The following is an 18,053-nucleotide window of genomic DNA, read 5'->3' as shown; positions in this document are numbered from 1 at the left end:
TAGTTAAAAAACATTAAAAACGAAAAGGGTAAAAGTTAAAAAAAATTTTAGCAGAGAAGTGAAAAAAAAATGAAAAAGAAAAACATTAAATTGCCTGCAAGACTAAAAAAAATCACAGGTTAAAAGCCATGAGTTCCGTGCTTTGCTTTCTCCTCCTCTGGAATTCCGCTGCTCTCCTTGGTATTAAACCGCACTCCTTGCTAGGTGAACTTGGTCTTGGCTGGGTTTCTTGTTGATCTTCTGGGGGAGGGGCCTGGTGTACTGATTCTCAAGTGTCTTTGCCCCAGGCGGAATTGAACCGCCCTTACCAGGGGCCGGGCTGAGTAATCCGCTCAGGTTTGCTTTCAGGAGCTTTTGTTCCCTGAGCGCTTTCTGTAGAGTTCCGGAGGACGGGTATACAAATGGCGGCCTCCTGGTCTCTGGCCCGGAGGAGCTGAGAGCCCAGGGCCCCACTCCTCAGTGCGCCCTCAGAGAACAGCGCCCATTTACTCCCGTCTGCCTGACCTCCGGCCACGCTCCGAGCTCACCGAGCCTGCTACTGGTTCAAGGTAACACCGCGCTGTGAGCTTACTGTCGGCTCTGTCTCTGTAGACAGCTTTCCCGTTCCAATACCCGCAAGCTCTGCGACACTCAGACACCCCCGATCCTTCTGTGACCCTGCAGGACCTGGAGCCACGCTGACCCCACGTGGGCTTCGCCCCAGTTTAGCTTCTGGAGTGATGTCCCTCAGCGGAACAGACTTTTAAAAGTCCTGATTTTGTGCTCCGTTGCTCCACCGCTTTGCCGGGACAGGCTGGACTCACAAACTGGTAAGTTCATAGTTCTGACCAGGCTAGTATAGACAAATGTTGTTGTCGGTCAATGTGCACACAAGGTGTAGTTATGAGTTCATGCTATCTCTTACAAAAATTTATCAGCAAGGGGCACCTGGGTGGCTCAGTGAGTTAAAGCCTCTGCCTTCGGCGTAGGTCATGATCCCAGGATTCTGGGATCAAGCCCCACATTGGACTCTCTGCTTGCCAGGGAGCCTGCTCTCCCCTCCAACCCCGCCTGCCTCTCAGCTTACTTGTGATCTCTGTCAAATAAATAAATAAAATCTTAAAAAAAAAAATTTGTCACCAAGAAACATAGCTTGGGCTGATGGCTTACTTTGTGTCTCATGAAGTAGTCTAAACAGTTGTTAAGGACAAGTAAATATATATAAGTAGTATAAAAGGTTTTTAGGTGAACTTTTTAGCAATGATTATCTTTTATGGTATGTGTACTTAAAAATAGTTTCCCCAAATCTTTCAGGTAAGCTAAAGCTTTAAACTTTTGTGAAATGATAAATTAAGTTAAATTAACTGAATGTCCATACCATTTCTAAATAAAGCACCAAACAGATTTACACACTTTTAACTGCTGAACAAAGATTTATACAGTATTCCTTTTAGAGAAGAACTAAAAGGTATTTGGGTCATGAGTTAACATACATCTCTAGAAATTATTAAATGAATTCATCAGTTTGCCATTGTAAATAATGCTGGTGTGACAGTTCACTAACTGTTTACTTCTTAGTCAAGGTTTCTAAGAGTTAATTCTAATTAATATATGTAACTAAAATTACTAGAAATAATATAAGAGAAAGAACTCTGTATGCAAGGAAAGTAAGATGTGTTTTTGGTAAGAAGAGATATGAGGTATAAAAAGGCATTTTTTTTTTTAAGGGAAAAAAAAGGGAAAGTAAATTTGTCCCAGGTAAAACTGGTTATTTCCAGATGGGAAACAGGAAAATAAAGACAGATTAAATAGCTAGAAAGAGAGAGAAAATGTTACCTTGTGTGGTTCAGGTGGCTAAAACTGAATGAATTTATTGTAATGGTTATAGAATGAAGCTTTAAAATCAGTAGTGTACTTATACGAGACCAAAACTAAATGTTCTTTCACCTGCTGAAAGGACAGTTTTCTGGGACTACTGGCCTGCTAAGACTGTGAAAGGCTTTTTGTCACCTTCTAAGTACCCAGTCTTCAAAAAGCAGATTATATTTTATCAAAATAATTTTCCATGTTTTATCAAGTCTTTGATCACTTTTGCTCACAACTACATAATGTTCTGTATTTGCCCTTAAAATCCTTTGTCACTTTGGTTAAACAGATAAGTAATGCTTCATAATGATCTGTTAACCTATTTAGTCAAGTGTCCAAATCTTATGTGGTATTTTTGACAAATTTCCAACATCATTCTAAATGAAGTCTTTTATGGCCTTAAACTCAGTTTGAGATTTTCAAGAGGGCCTCTAGAACATACCAAAAATTGTGGTTTTGATTTGAATTTCCCTGATGGCTAATGATGATGAACATTTTTTCATGTGTCTGTTAGCCATTTGTATGTCTTCTTTGGAGAAGTGTCTGCTCATGTCTTCTGCCCATTTTTTGATGTGATTATCTGTTTTTTGGGTGTTAAGTTTGAGATCTTTATAGGTCTTGGATATCACACCAAACTATGGAGAGAGCCAAGATGCCCGTCAACAGACAAATGGATAAAGAAGATATGGTCCATATATACAATGGAATATTATGCCTCCATCAGAAAGGATGAATACCCAACTTTTGTATCAACGTGGGTGGGACTGGAGGAGATTATGCTGAGTGAAGTAAGTCAAGCAGAGAAAGTTAATTATCATATGATTTCACTTACCTGTGGAGCATAAGGAATATAATGGAGGACATTAGAAGAAGGAAAGGAAAAGTAAATTGGGGGAAATTGGAGGAGGGAGACGAACCATGAGAGACTGTGGACTCTGAGAAACAAACTGAGGGTTTTGGAAGGAGGGGGTGGGGTGCTGGGTGAGCCTGGTGGTGGGTGTTAAGGAGGGCCCGTGTTGTGTGGAGCACTGGGTGTTACACCTAAAAAATGAGTCTTGGAACACTACATCCAAAACTAAAGATGTACTGTATAGTGACCAACATAACATAATAAAAAAATATGTGCTCTCTGTTTACAAAAAGAGATGTTACACTGAGTTTATCTGGTATGTTGAAATACCTGGTAGGCATGTCAAATAAGTGATGGTAAGCCTTCTTAGGTCATAATATACAGATAAGGGGCGCCTGGGTGGCTCAGTGGGTTAAGCCTCTGCCTTCAGCCCAGGTCATGATCTCAGGGTCCTGGGATCAAGCCCCACATTGGGCTCGCTGCTCAGCAGGGAGCCTGCTTCCCCCCCCTCTCTGACAGCTGCTCTGCCTACATGTAATCTCTCTCTGTCAAATAAATAAATAAAATCTTTTTAAAAAAAATAATGTACAGGTAAATGTTATTAAAATAAGAATTATAGAAATTTTATGGGGCGCCTGGGTGGCTCAGAGGGTTAAGGCCTCTGCCTTCGGCTCAGGTCATGATCTCAGGGTCCTGAGATCGAGCCCCGCATCGGGCTCTCTGCTCAGCAGGGAGCCTGCTTCCCTTCCTCTCTCTCTGCCTGCCTCTCTGCCTACTTGTGATCTCTGTCTGTCAAATAAATAAATAAAATCTTTAAAAAAAAAAAAAGAATTATAGAAATTTTATGAAATTCCTAAAATTCTGATATGCCCTGGTATAATGTTATCAGTCATAATTCTAGCTATTACCTTAAAATACTGCACACCACAGAAATAACCAGACTTGTCAATTCTGCTACAATGAACTCTCATTATATCTTTAATAATGGGCATCTTAAGTCTTTTGTCAATTACAGTTACTGTATCACTATGATTCTGGGTAAACGTGTTCCTGAAAAAGCACTTCCCTTCAAGGAGATTTAAGAAAAGGACTTTTGACAAGTGAACTTGTCAAAAACTTGTCAGAAACCTCCAGGTTTCTTATAACCTTAAAGGCCATAAAACTGGGCTGGGTAAGAATTTCCAGAACTAAAGGGAAAACTGGATTTAAGGAGAACAACCACTACTCATATGGAACTGAATAAATGGAGGAGGAGGATTATAATGTTTATGAGTTTTTGTTTGAAACACTGCCTGTTCTGTTTCATTTTTCCAGATTGAAGGAAACCTTTTACTCTTCTCCTAAGCTATCAACAATTTGGTAAGATATACCTTTGTGAACAAAGATGAAACAATTGCTTTTTCTCTCTACCTGATCCTTCCACAATTTGGAAACAGTCAATATTCTTATTTTCATGGCAATATAGTTATATACATAACTTCAGGAGGAATCTATTCTCCTTGTGTCTCCAAGACACAACTGCAAATGCCAGTTATATTACCAAGGCTTTGACCAGAATGTCATATTTGAGAAGGATGTGTGAAATTCAGATATGACCAGACAGCTTTAAGGAACTAAGGGTGACTTTATGAAACCAAAGAAGCCCCTGGAAAAATTAGCCTGGTACCTTGCTCACAGGATTTACCGCATTTTTACCAGGTGAGTAAACAAGGTCCTTTACTGGCAGGCACAGAAGCCCATAATATTTTCAGGATCTCCAGAAGAAAGGAATTCACCCAAATCTAAAGGTATGGCAGGTTAAGTCTGATGGCCAAGGATTGCCTTTCTGGCTTTAAGAAGTTTTTAAGAACTTCAATCTGAGATTCCTTATGAAAAATTCCAGCAAAGAGGATTAAAAAAAAAAAATCCTAAATAGCCAGTCCCTATTCTTACTGTACTTATACAAGTAATCAAACCAAATTTATTGACACTAGACTTAATCTGCAAACAAATTAGTCTTACTGTTGTTAACTTCAGTAGACTATAGAAAGAAAAATTATGTTTCAGTAGAAACCACAGTATACACTTGTGGATATTAGATTCTACTCCTGCTGTCTTTGAGGTTTCCTTTTCTGCCTATAAGTTGGACTGGATCCTCCTTATTCTACCTTCTTCCAATATTTGGCTATAACTCTCCAAAATAATATTTCCAGATTTTCTCTCACCCCTCTGACTTGGAATCACTGAGAACTAAAACTGCCCTTTTTTCAAAGTCACGCAACCTAGGCTAGATGCTCTGATAACAACTTCAGAGAAATCACCATAACAGATCAAGTAGAGATAATCTTCATGCCTCCTGCTATGTAGACCATTACGAAAGATTACCAAAGACACTGAAACTGCAACAGGAAAACCTATCAGTTTGTTGCTGCCTGCCCTCACTCTGTCTGAAGGTGCTTCAAGCCGGAGATCTAGAAATCTTTGTCAACTGGATGCCTTCAGAATGTAAAAACTGGGATTATAATCTGTTCTAATCATTAACCATGATTTATTTCCATAGAAATGCCTTTTATTAAATACCTGAGTTCTTGTACCACAGGCCTAACTTGGGAGCCCACCTGCATCACTGCCTCCTGAAAAGAGAAACAACTGTCTAACTGAACCCGTTTATTATTGGGACTAAGAGCCTGGTTCAGTGAGATGGAGCAATCTAGCAGCTTGACTTCTGCACTGTGACACTTCCTAGGGAAATTTCAAAGACAGGACCGAGAGGAAATAAAATATATTACCCCAAACTGTGCCACTTTGGCATGTGGACTATTCTGAGCTAAAGACAATCTAGACCCAGCAGATTCAAGAATAACTTTTACCCTTCTCTTAACTATCTAAAAGAATTTAGATAGGGGGGTCTGGCCCAGAAAGAGAGCTGTTAACAGACATAAGCTTTTAAGAATGACTTCTGTATGCAAGGGTAAACATATAATGACCAAACGGCCACTCTTCTTATTGTTCTGTGAATTATCCTCCTCCCCTTTAAAGCTTCAGACCCCTATCCTATTCCCTAGTTCAGGATGGCACATAAGCCTCAATTGTCTGACCTATCCTTGAATGTCATATTCTTATAGGGCTCTTGTATATACATAATTAAAATTTTCTCCCATTAATCCATCTCATGTGAATTTAATTGGTAGACAGGCCAAAAGAATCTTAAAAAGCAGAAGAAAAATTCTTCCTCCCCAATACTAGTAATGAAGGCACTGGAGGGCCAAGGAACATTCTTCCTTTTTGCCAGATGAGACCTGACCTGTGTAAGCTTTCCAGGTCAACTAGGGGATGCAAGCCTTTCTCTATCACAAAAGCTGCTGCAAAGCCTCATCAGTTCTAGACATAGCCTCTCCTAGCTTACATGTTCTGAGGCGCTTCAGGGTTCCAGGCACTGGGCCAAGTGCCTTTCAGTCAACTGTCAAAACCACCCTAATAGAAGGGAAACAAACACTACCTGATTTTATAGATAAACGAGGCTGTTAGAAACCTGGCAGGGCCAGGACAATGCCACCATGCCATGTATCTGTGCTGCCCCACAACACAACAACTGGGGCCCCACAAATAACAAAGGGTGTATGGTGGTTGGCCTCTAAGGTTGGCCTCATGATGCCACCCCTCAAGGATATGCATGCTAAGTGAGTTCCTATGCCTGCCCTTGATTCTGGCTGGGGCCTGCTTTCACTAGCAGAATGTGTAAGATATGATGGCATATGATTTCAGGCCAGTCTTCCTTCCTGAGCTGCCAGAGAAGTGCAGGCTATTCTGCTGGGGGACACCATGTGGGGGAACACTGAGGTGTAAGACATTCATGCATCCACCCCAGCTGTCACCATACAAGACTCTAGGGATCCCAGTAGAGGCACTTCCCAGCTCAAGCCTGTGCAATCACAAGATACTGTAATAAAATGAATGCTATTTGCTAGTTTTGACCACTCAGTTTAGTGTGTACTTGTTGTGCAACAACAGATAATACAATAGGGAGATGCTTCCTCTAGGGCAAGGAGCTGTCCACACCCTTCTTGGCAGGTGTCACAGCCCTATGTGTCCCAGGTAGGCACTTCATGTAGTTAACGGGTTTAAGGCTGGCCCTCAACAAGCAAATGGGTAACTGCCTTCTTCCTGCTGGCTAAATAGGTGTTATCTGGCCACAAAATGAAAGTTACAAGTGTTTCTGAGACATGGAAATGTTTTTGGTTTGCAATAGAGGAATACCATAATGAGGTTAAACACCAAGATTTGAAATAAGATGTATGTGAAAAACAAAAATTCCAGTCAGAACAACCAGGCCCTTGGAAGAAGTGCAGAGAAGCGGTAGGCCTGTGGAGGTGAGCAGGTGTGGGGCAAGGAGAGGCATGTGGCTGGAGCATATGTATAGGCCCACAGGCACACATCTGGACCAGAGGCATGTGTCAAGGCCTTCAGGCCCTGATCGATGTCGTCAGGAAAGACAGGCCATACCACCCTTGAAGCAACGTTCCCCTATTCCCAAACTGGGACACAGTGATCCCCTAAGACCTCCTTAGAGTTCATGTACCTGTTGGCCAGCACCAGGCTTCTCCTCACCCAGGCCAGTCAGGAATGATCACAGAAGGCCTGGGAGGAAACTTCCTGACCTGACATAGACTCCATCTCCAGTTCAATGCCATGTCTGCAGGAAGGGCCAAGTTCATGTTTAATGATCCTTCACAGAGCAAGAGAAGATGGAGCATACATCCTCATAACACTGGAATCTCTGTGAATGAGGGGAAAAGTCTCCCCAGCTCCACAGCAGCAGCCCCAGAATGACCTGCTGATGGTCCCTGCTGTACTGTCATAAAGAATAAATTCCCTTCAGATGCTTAAAAACCAGTCCACTCCAAACACATGGGATGACTAAACAGTTACTTGGTGGCTAAATGCCCACAGCCCACAGTTTGAGAAATGAATTCTCCAGCATCTCTTCCTTTTAAAACATAACAGCATACATACACAAGTAAAACACATGACCATTTGTCACTCTCATAGTGCCCACTGACATGATGTGGGGTGCATTCTTCCTCACACATCCCTCCTGGGCTCCCCTAGTCCTGCGGAGCAGGGTCCAGTAGGCTGCTGTGATGATGGAGGGCAGGGTCACATTTCCTGAAGGGTTCCTCAAGCCTGCTGAGCAAGAAGGACTCTCAATTCTCATTCCACTCACCAGGTTTCCCCTCTATGCCACCCAGAATCGCCAGCCGCGCCGACATCAAACCGAGCCCCAGGTAGCTGTGGAAAGAAAAGTCTGTGTGAGGGGCTGGCCTGCCACAGCAACCGCTGGGTAACACCTTCATTCCTGCTTCCAGTTCACCTGGCCTAAATCCAAAACAAGTGGGAAAGGGAGGAAACCTGTGGCGAGGCAGCAGACTTTCTGCTTCTAGAAGCCTTTCTTTATGGAGGTTAGGGCATTCAGCTCAACAAGTGAAAGCCTGTTACTTAACAGGAGCTTGCCTAGGAGCCTCAGATGCCAGTCAATGACACAGATGTGCCCTGATCTTTATGAGTGCATATGCTTTACACCAAGAATCGACTGAAGGCGCCATGTTGGCCAGCAACAAATGCCCAAGAAAATTCCTGAACAATCCATGGGCTCTTCCCCACCTTTTAGAAACCTCCTCCAAAGCAGAACAAAATAAACACACAAAAAAAAGAAATGAGATTTTACTGTAGGTGAACTAAAAAATGAAGTGGGGAGAAGGCAGGAGGAGAAAGGAACAGCAAGGGAGGAGGAAGTGCTAGAGGGAGAGCTTCCAGCAGTGGGGTTTCCAGGTGCTCTGGGTCATGGCACAGGGCTGGCTGAGCAACAATCCTGGATGCGCAGCCTCTCCCTCTTTCCCCAACTCCCAAACAAACCTGTAAGAATAGAGCTTGTAGGTCCGATTAAACATCTGGAGTGACGTCAGGTAGCCAGGCGGGGAGGTCTGGAGGGTGTCCTGAAGAAGAACATGAAAGTTATTATCCTTTCTGCCGGTCTTTCTTTTGAAAATACCAGGGTATTCATAGAGGTATTCAATTAAATTAGTTTTTCATTAAGTCACATGTTGTGAAAGAGTTTGAATAAGCAATGAAAAATAAAATGACCAAAATGAAAAAATGTTTTTCCTCCTCCTAATTAACATTTACCATTCTGACAAATATGGCCCAACCAAGACAACTGTGAATAAATTTAAGTACGCTTCCACTGTAAACTAAAAATAAGAAGAAAGTGGTGGGTGAGGGATGCACTGTGGTTAGAGCAGCAGATGGTCCAGACTAGAAGCATTTTCATCTCCTTTACAATGTCTCATCCCACAGGGCTTGAGGCTCTCTCCCCTTCTAGGAGTAGACTAAGTAACGGCCCCCTTTCTGGCTTGTCCTGGGGGAAAAGGGGACATCGCACATCCTGTGGTTGGCCCTGAGGGTTCTAGGTAGTACCTAATTTATCATCACACTGAAGATCAACCTTCCATTTCTTACCCCCAGGCAAAATTAAAATCAAGTGAAGGAGCTTTAATTGTGAATGAATCTGGCCTTCAGGACAGAAATTGAATGCACAGGCGGAGAGGCACCAGGTTAACGGGCCTTTCCTGAGGGACTGCAACTCCTGGTGGCAGGTGGCTTTTGGAGGGTGGGGGCCACAGTGGAGCAGCAAGGGCTGGTTACCTCAACTCTCGGAAGGAAGGTGATCTGAGTGGATCCTCCGCCTAAATCCAGCATGCCCACACTGCTCCTTCCTGGGGTTTTCAAACTGCCTGGAGCAGAGTGAGTAGAAACCAACACAGCACTGTCACATAGTAAATAGATGAGAACAGGTGAAAAAGTACAGCTAGTTTGAGAGCCAAGCCCCACAGTGGAAAGAAAAACAGACAAGCAACTGTGGGTATTTAACAATCTCCATGGAAGGATGCACATGTTGAAGGGACATGAATGTGGCTCTGCCAGCTGTGGCTTTAATTTGAACAATGTAAAACAATACTGACCTTCAGCAGAGAATCAATTGGGGCCTGCCTTATCTACTGCTCATCCCCAGGGACACTGACTTCCATCACGTCCCTTCATGCCCAGAGGCATGCATCCCCCAGCACTGTGCTCCTAATGTGTCCCTTAACATGGCTTTCCATCCCCAAGGGGCAAATTCTGTTACAAAGCTTCTTTCTTTTTCCATACATGCATCTCACACACACTGGTCTTTGCCATAATTATAATATAAGGTACAAAAGCAACCTATACTGAGAATAATCTAAGAAAAATGATTCCTTGTCATCTTGTTCCAAGAACAGATGTTTCTGTTCCCTCTTCTACCTACAGAAGAGGAATTCATTTTTAAGGTGAAAAGCATTCCCACCACATTGAATAACTGAAAGTATGACAGGTTTTCTTCATAATTTCTCTTAGAAATGAAAGGACACGGCCCCTGGCTGAAGTGGATACAGCAAGCAGGAACTATGCTGTAGAAATCCAGGCCTACAAAGAAGCTCCTTTCCCCAGCAATTTTATCTGGAAGCTTGATATTCGCCCGATGAGCCCTCACTCAACCTAATGCTCTACTTTGAGCCAGTAATGAGACCATCAAGAATGGCATCTGTGGACTGTCTGCTTCAGGGAGAGGGAGGAAGAATGTACCTGTTAGGAAGTTGACAGTGATCCACGCTGAAACGCCTACAAGAGAGGGTCAGAGACACCATGTGAATCACCTGAGATGGCTGTAAACAACACATGCACTCAAATAACCACTTTGAGATTCCAGGAGCTCAAAGTGAGTGCCCCTCACTCCTCAGCCTCCAGATCAGCTACAGGAAGAGGCAGTGGTCATCAAGCCACCCAGCAGCTTCTGGCAGACTATTCCAGAAGATGCCATACTACAACACCACAATACTCGGCCAAATGTCACATCTCTCCCTCCTATTCTTTATCATGAACTTCCTCTTTTTGGAAAGAGAATTTTGCTCTCCCTCTCCCCTGGTCATATTTTAAAATCAGGAGCTGGTGAAGAACCTGACAGTCTCTATCTCAGCATTAACAAACTTCTAAAATCTGGGGATTCTCTCTAAATGTTCTTAAAGCTGAAAAGATGATTTGTTTTCAGAAACCTCATTTGTGGGGCGCCTGGGTGGCTCAGTGGATTGAGCCGCTGCCTTCGGCTCAGGTCATGATCTCAGTGTCCTGGGATCGAGCCCCGCATCGGGCTCTTTGCTCAGCGGGAGCCTGCTTCTCTCTTTCTCTCTCTGCCTGACTCTCCGCCGACTTGTGATCTCTCTCTGTCAAATAAATAAATAAAATCTTTTTAAAAAAAAAAAAAAAAAAAAAAAAGAAACCTCATTTGTGCCAGGTTTGGAGCTCGTTGAGATGAGAATCTGTCTCTAGTACTGGCCCCCCAGAGATCCTCTGAAGACAGTGACACCGAATACAATCAGACTGTCACTTTGGTTCTTGCTTGCCCATATCTGACTGAGGAGAAAGCTCCCATAGCAACCCTGCACACGGCCTGTCTCGCAGGACAGCCTCGTTGCACAGAGAGCTCCTGGAGACCCTACCTTCATCCGTTCCGTTCATGATGGAAACACAGTCATCTCCTACAAGGAAGGGCGATGCCTTAAACACTTCTTTCACCTAAATGTAAAGGGAGACACACCATTATCCTTTACAGTCAAAATTCAAAGTTTCCAATTACACCGTGCTTTCAGCAGGTCATGACAAAACAGCAGAGGGTGTCAGCTGGTGCTGTGAAGTAATAAAATTCATGTCTTATTTTAAATTTTTCGAATCCTCTGCAAGTGATATCCTTATCTACTGCCTGGACTGGTGGAGGCAGATGCTACCCTGAAGAAAACCTTCTTTTTAAAATTTTTTATTGTGTTATGTTAGTCACCATACATCATTAACAGTGTTTCAAGATTCATTGATTATACACCACACCCAGTGCTCCATGCAATATGTGCCCTCCAAAATACCCACCATCAGGCTCACCCATCCCCCCACCCCTCTTCCCTCTAAAACTGTTTCTCAGAGTCCACAGTCTCTTGTGGTTCATCTCCCCCTCTGATTTTCCCCCTTCACTTTTCCTCTCCTTCTCCTAATGTCTTCCATGTTATTCCTTATGCTCTACAAGTAAGTGAAACCATATGATAACTGACTCTCTCTGCTTGACTTATTTCACTCAGCATAATCTCCCCCAGTTCCGTCCATGTTGATACAAAAGTTAGGTATTCACCCTTTCTGATGGCTGAGTAATATTCCATTGTATATACGGACCAAAGCTTCTTTATCCATCGTCTGTTGAAGGGCATCTCGGTTCTTTCCACAGTTTGGCTATTGTGGACATGGTCGCTATGAACATCGGGGTGCGTATGGCCCTTCTTTTCACTACATCTGTATTTTTGGGGTAAATACCCAGTAGTGCAAGTGCCAGGTCATAGGTTAACTCTATTTTTAATATTTTGAGGAATCTCCACAGTTTTCCAAAGTGGCTGCACCAACTTTCATTCCCACCAACAGTGTAAGGGGTTCCCCTTTCTCCACATCCTCTCCAATGTGTGTTTGAAGAACCCTGTTTTAAAGCCACTCTGGGCTAGAAGAGCTCAAGGGCACCTTGAGCCTGGTAGGCCCCCAAACTCTGCCCTGCTTTAGACTGGAGATGAGGCTCCAGAAGCTCCTCAAAGCAGAGCTCAGCCTGGGACCCAGGAGGTGGCCCTGTAGCCAGGAGGTAAAGGCAGTGAGCAGCAGCATTTGGGTGCACTTCCTTCCCAATTTTTTAGCAAGTACTAACATACAGAAACTTCAGTACATCTGCACATCCCAACTACACCTGTGACCTACAATCAGACTTGAGCATGTAAAGGTAACTTTTACAATGGACCTTGACCGATGTACAACATTTCATCATTTAGCAGCTGCATAGTTTAGAAACAGTACTAAGGATGAAAAGCAGTTTTCCTAATGGGCCTGACAACAAGAACTGTCCAGGCACTTATAAGAAACAGGGTTCATAGTTTTTTTGCAGGGCTGCTGCTAGGCTTGGCGGCAATCTGGGCCATGTGAGAGTCAGATCCTGGCAGGGGAAGGGTAAAGGCCTCCTCAGCAGTTACATCTGTGGATCAGACCAAGAGAAGAATTGGCAGTTACCATGAGAACATGCAGCCTGGAAATGAAGCGTCAGGAACTCAGGCTTCTATAACCCTCTACAAGGATCTAGTCTCTGCATGGGGGGAAGCCCTTCAAAAGGCCTCAACACATACTTAAAATTACTGTTATTACATAACAAGGTTCATTATAGAAAACAGGAACAGCTAAAGGTGATGCTGTTAACATTTTGATGTGTTTTCCTCTTCAGGAAGCTTCTACATAGCCCATTTGACTGCTCAGACACTGGCTGAGTATCTGTTTTCAGTTATCCTAAGCTATCCACCAGCCCCTACCGCCCCCCCAACCCCACTGGGGGAAATGGGTAAAATCACCTTTTGCAGTAACTTTTGAGCCTTTTCTCCTGGTAACAGACGTAAACCAGCTGTGGCCTTGAGGACCAAGGGGGTGGCCTTCCAAAAGTCAAAAGGAACATCCTGTTTAGCTACATCCAGTAATTCCTGAATTCCTGAAGTGCTCTGTGAATGTGGTAAAAGTAGGGTCTGTCAAAGCTCAGCATACAGGGTCACAGATGCTCCCCCAACCCTTTTGGCTTTATTAACTTACAAACACATCCTCTTCTAACTTTCCAAATTGGCAGAAAACGACCTAAGTGGTGCTTGTGAGTGTGAGGGGTATAGGGACCAGGCGAGTACAGAGCAACACTCCTGGCAGTGGTGCATGGTGGGGTGAAGGCACATAAGAGGGTTCTGCTATTCTAAACTCTGGCCTAGCCCCATCACCAACCCTCATCAGACGATCTCAGATGAGCTGTGACTCCTCTGGACATCATGAATGAATCCTGGGGTTTCTCATGGTGCTTAAAACCCCAAAGGAATCATCTATACCTGCCAGAATGCTTGAAATCCAAAATTGGCTAAGGCCCTGTGTCAGTGCAAAGGTGGGAAAACAACTTTGGTAAAGTACTTCTGGATATTACCAACAGCTACAAAGTTGAGGGAACAATTTGGCAAGGCCTGCCCAAGGAGATAACGTACATTCCTCTTACTCAGAAATCTCATTCTATGAATTCATCTGAGATGGATGCCCTTAAATATGTGAGTAATGAAGTTCAATAAGGTGACAAACTGTAGCCTTTCTCAGACATTACCTGAATGTCCTTCAGGGGAGGTCTGGTTCCCATAAATTCAATGTACCCATACACACTGCAATATCATTGCCAGAAAAATAAAGGAAGCCCTTCTCATTCTAATAGTAAATACTCTCTCTGTTATATTGATGAGGGACACAAGTAAGTACATGACAACATGAATGCCATTCTATTGTTTATGTGAAATAAACAGGGGAAAGGGAAGAATACAGATGAATTTGTTCATAGGTATGTCAACAAGTCCTTGAAAGACATAAGAAACCAGGGGGCACCTGGGTGGCTCAGTGGGTTAAGCCTCTGTCTTTAGCTCGGGTTGTGATCTCAGGGTCCTCGGATCGAATCCCGCATCGGGCTCTCTGCTCAGCAGGGAGCTTTCCCCGCTCTCTCTCTGCCTGCCTCTCTGCCTACTTGTGATCTCTCTGTCAAATAAATAAATAAAATCTTAAAAAAAAAGAAAAAAAAAGAAAGAAAAGAAACCAGGATCACCAGCCCTCCTAGGGAAGAATGGAGCAGGAGGAACACTCTCACCACCTGCCCTGTGAAGCTGTGAAATATGTCCAACTTGAATATGCATTGCCTAAAACAACTAAGGTTTAAAAAATCTTAAGAGTTTATTCTAAAGCTACCTAATTTACTCATGTGTAATATTATAGTTACTCTAACATCACTCATTTTTTGTTTTCAACTTGTTTTTTAACCAAGCCACAGGAAAGCAGTCCTATGAATTTACTATCTGATATCTAGATGGACCTGTGCACAAAAATATGTATTACTTTATTTATTTATTTTTTAAGATTTTATTTATTTATTTGAAAAAGAGACAGAGTACAAGCAGGGGCAGCAGCAGAGGGAGAAGTAGGCTCCCCACTGGGGAGCCTGACATGAGGCTCAAACCCAGGACCCCAGGATCACGCCCTGAACTGAGCCACTCAGGTGCCCTGACATACTTGACTCAAAAGGAAATAGTAGCTATGTTACTACCCAGTCCATTTCATCAGCACCTTAGCAGAAATACAGGTGTCCTGAATGAGTGCAGCTGTAAGCTTTAAGGAGTTGAGAAGTATAAAAGTTATGAATTTACAAAAATCATTATTGGACAGTTTAAGTAAGTCACTTTTACACTTATTTGGTTTTGTGGATTTTTGCAAAATACATTTTAAGTTCAATTTTTTTGTCAACTTTTGTCATCTTCAGTTGAAGGAACTGGAATAAAAACAAACCCTCAAACACTGTTTTTTTTGTCAGTTTGTAGCCTTTGTGTTTTTGAACTGCGCCAAGACTTCTGGGTGGCATGCCTGGTGGTTGGGGGAAGGGCCTGGGAAGCTGGAGTGTGGGGGAAGGTGGTGGGGTAGGGGTCGTGGTCCTCCTTTGGCCCCATGCACTGTACCAGTTTCCCCAACTGACTATCCTAAATAGCATGAAATGTCTCAGGGCAGCACTATCAGAGATGCTTTCCTCTGCAAAGATCAACACACTCGAGAAAGGGAGTTGGCTTTAACAAGTTGCCGAGCTGAAAAACAAATCTGAAGGACAAATAGACCTGAGAGAAAATCATTACCTTTTCAACATCATCAGCATAAGCAGAAAGACCTGGCTTCAGTGCTTTGAATGTCTCATGGGTCAACGTGGGAGTTTCTAAGAGGAAAACATGTTTAAAAAAAAAAGTACAAATGTGAACATATATATGAATATATACAATTATGGCTAGCCACCCTTTTTAAAGGCAAATGTCTGAAATCAGACCAATTCCAAAGTGACCGGAACACTGCCTCTTTAGCCCAGATAAACAAAATAAGCATTCTACCTGATGCTTTGGTCAGAACTTAAAAAAAAAAAAAAAAAACCCAATTTACTGAGATATGATTTACATATAAAACTATCCATCTAAACTGCTGAATTTTAATATGGTTAATTCCTGTTACATTGACTGAGGAGCAGGGCAGATAATTCTAAACTGCAAATATAAAAGTTATTTTTCTATCCTGGGATAGGTGTAGTAGGTTCTAAAGAACATTTTTTTTCTCTTCGTTTAAAAAAACAGTTGTCCTAAATTATGAAGGCCCTGGATTCATGTGCATACAGCAGGGGACTGTTTAGAGGCACATTGGTGGCCAAGGGATGTTGGCCTGAATTTGGACATGAAGACCCAGGAGGAAAAATCAGGGACAGAACTTTTTGAAAGGAGGTCTCTTTAGAGATAAAACACTGGACTATGGCTATTAAAGGATTACATGCTGACAAGTTGTCTTAAAAGCTTAAAAACCATTTTTGAAGGTAGGTAGGTCTGGCAGATAAAAACAACTACTGAAGTGAGTTAAAAGATAAAGCAGATGAAAAGTAAAACATGACAGCTCTGGAGAGAGCTACTAACAGTGTCTGTTGCCACCAGCTCTGTTAAATGCCCAGAACAGTGTCTACTCAAAAGGTATTGAGGGTCAGCAAAGAATCAGCTGTGGCCAATGGACCTCCTGAGCAGTCAGGGGGAAAACACTCAGGCTAGAAGCTGGAGGGTGACTCTCAGAGCAGGAGGGTTCAAGAGGTGACAGGAAAGGAGATCAAAGGGAGAAAGGATAGAGTACAGAGCTGCGCACTGGACTGGATCTCCCCACAGAAGCAGCTACGGGAGAATACATATAAACTCCCTCCACCCTAGTGCCGGAAGCCTGCGGACCCCCATCCCCAGTTTATAACACAGGTTATAATGGGGCTCAGGCTCCAGCAACCTTCTCACTGCTGAGGCCACTCTCATCTGTCACTCTGACTGGACCCACTGGGCTGCACCATGTCAGTCTAGGTCCCAGTTCCTTGGCTAGTTCATGACTTCCCAGACTCTGCCTCATACTAGCCCGTCAGGAGCAACTTCCTACCTTAAACTCTCTCAATGCAGCTTCTGGCCTAAGTCATGATCCTGGCCACCTGACCTGCTGCTGAATGCTGGGATTAGACAGGCCACCCAACACCCTCATGGATCTCAGATGCCTTCAGTTGGTCACCAGAAGCTACTGTGAGTAAGGACAGTCAGGGAGTCCTGGGAAACTTAGATTCCTGGGCCCCAACCCAAACCTGAACCAGCCTCTCTGGGAACCTGTATTTTTGACAAGCTTCCAGGTGAGTCCGAGGCAGGGCATCCAGCCTAACCACTGTGCTGTAAGTGAAAGAGATCCCAAGAGCTCTGCTGTGAGTGAAGAGATCCTAGCAGTGAGAGGCCAAGGCACTCTACCCAGCACACCTCCAGGCTGCCGGTTGAACTGGAAGATGTGGACGCGGGTTCCAGTGCTTCCTGCATCAAACATGATGCCGTAGAAAACTTCATGACCATGTGCAGCTGTCCCTGGGGCACTGTGAGCCTGGTGGCCCCTCCGGGCCCCTGATGCCACCTCAGTGATGCTGAAGAAGGCCTGGGTGGCAGAGGCCCAGTGCCACTTGATGTAGGCGACATAGATGAACAGGCATATGAACAGCCCCAGGGGGTACACCACCTTTGTCATCTTCAGGTTCCCATTATTTGGTATTTTTCTCATTTCTCTGTCTGCTGAGGACTGTGCTGCAGCTGCTGAAGGGAAGGCAGGAAAGACATGTTAGGATACAAGCTTCTGGGGCAAGTCAGAAATTCCTGTGCTTAGGGACAAAATGATCAGCCAGAAACTGGTCTGCATTTTCCCCCTGGAATCAGAAGTTTCATTCAGTCCTCAAAGTGCTTCCAGAGGTATGAGCCCAATTTACAGAAGAGAACAGAAACTGGATTTTACAAAGACCAGAAAACCTGTTCGAGGCAGCAGGTCCTGGAGGGTCTGACTTGGGGCACAGACCCACAACTGCTGGCTCTAAGGCCTGAGCCTGGTCCCCAGCAAGTAATGTTCCAGACTAGTGGTTTTTGGACTTGTTGCCACTTTAAAAAGCCACATGTAAATGGTGTCCCCAAACTTTTCAAGGTACATAAACACATGTCCAATTCATTTTTTCAATTCTCACTTCCTCTTCTATACAGATATTCAATTCTTAGAAGGCTTAAAGTCTCATCCCTTGGGAACTACAGTGAGCCCCAGCCATATCTGAGAAATGCAGCTCATTTTCCTGGAGGTTTCACAGATGTCTCTTTTCACTCAGGTA

At 43.7% G+C, this 18,053-nt stretch overlaps 1 protein-coding gene across 8 annotated transcripts in view; it reads right to left on the bottom strand.

Moving 5' to 3' along the window:
- Positions 1 to 18,053, bottom strand: part of ENTPD6 (ectonucleoside triphosphate diphosphohydrolase 6) — a 43,435-nt gene that overhangs the window by 13,080 nt on the left and 12,302 nt on the right. For 4 of the 8 annotated variants that reach the window (XM_059406405.1, XM_059406403.1, XM_059406406.1 and 1 more), the window contains exons 2-9: positions 17,173 to 17,496; positions 15,502 to 15,578; positions 13,168 to 13,311; positions 11,248 to 11,323; positions 10,337 to 10,372; positions 9,377 to 9,465; positions 8,588 to 8,667; positions 7,899 to 7,963 (exon numbers count right to left, since the gene is read on the bottom strand). In XM_059406405.1, the coding sequence (XP_059262388.1) occupies positions 7,899 to 7,963; positions 8,588 to 8,667; positions 9,377 to 9,465; positions 10,337 to 10,372; positions 11,248 to 11,323; positions 13,168 to 13,311; positions 15,502 to 15,578; positions 17,173 to 17,464 (859 nt within the window). In that variant the 5' untranslated portion in view covers positions 17,465 to 17,496. Of the gene's footprint in view, positions 1 to 7,898; positions 7,964 to 8,587; positions 8,668 to 9,376; positions 9,466 to 10,336; positions 10,373 to 11,247; positions 11,324 to 13,167; positions 13,312 to 15,501; positions 15,579 to 17,172; positions 17,497 to 18,053 lie in introns of those variants that run through there. The other 4 variants (XM_059406404.1, XM_059406407.1, XM_059406409.1 and 1 more) reach the window with 4 other exon arrangements.

Source organism: Mustela nigripes, chromosome 7 (genome assembly GCF_022355385.1).
Source record: "Mustela nigripes isolate SB6536 chromosome 7, MUSNIG.SB6536, whole genome shotgun sequence".
In the NCBI taxonomy this organism is placed as follows: Eukaryota; Metazoa; Chordata; class Mammalia; order Carnivora; family Mustelidae; genus Mustela; species Mustela nigripes.
This window is presented reverse-complemented; position numbering and strand designations above follow the sequence as displayed.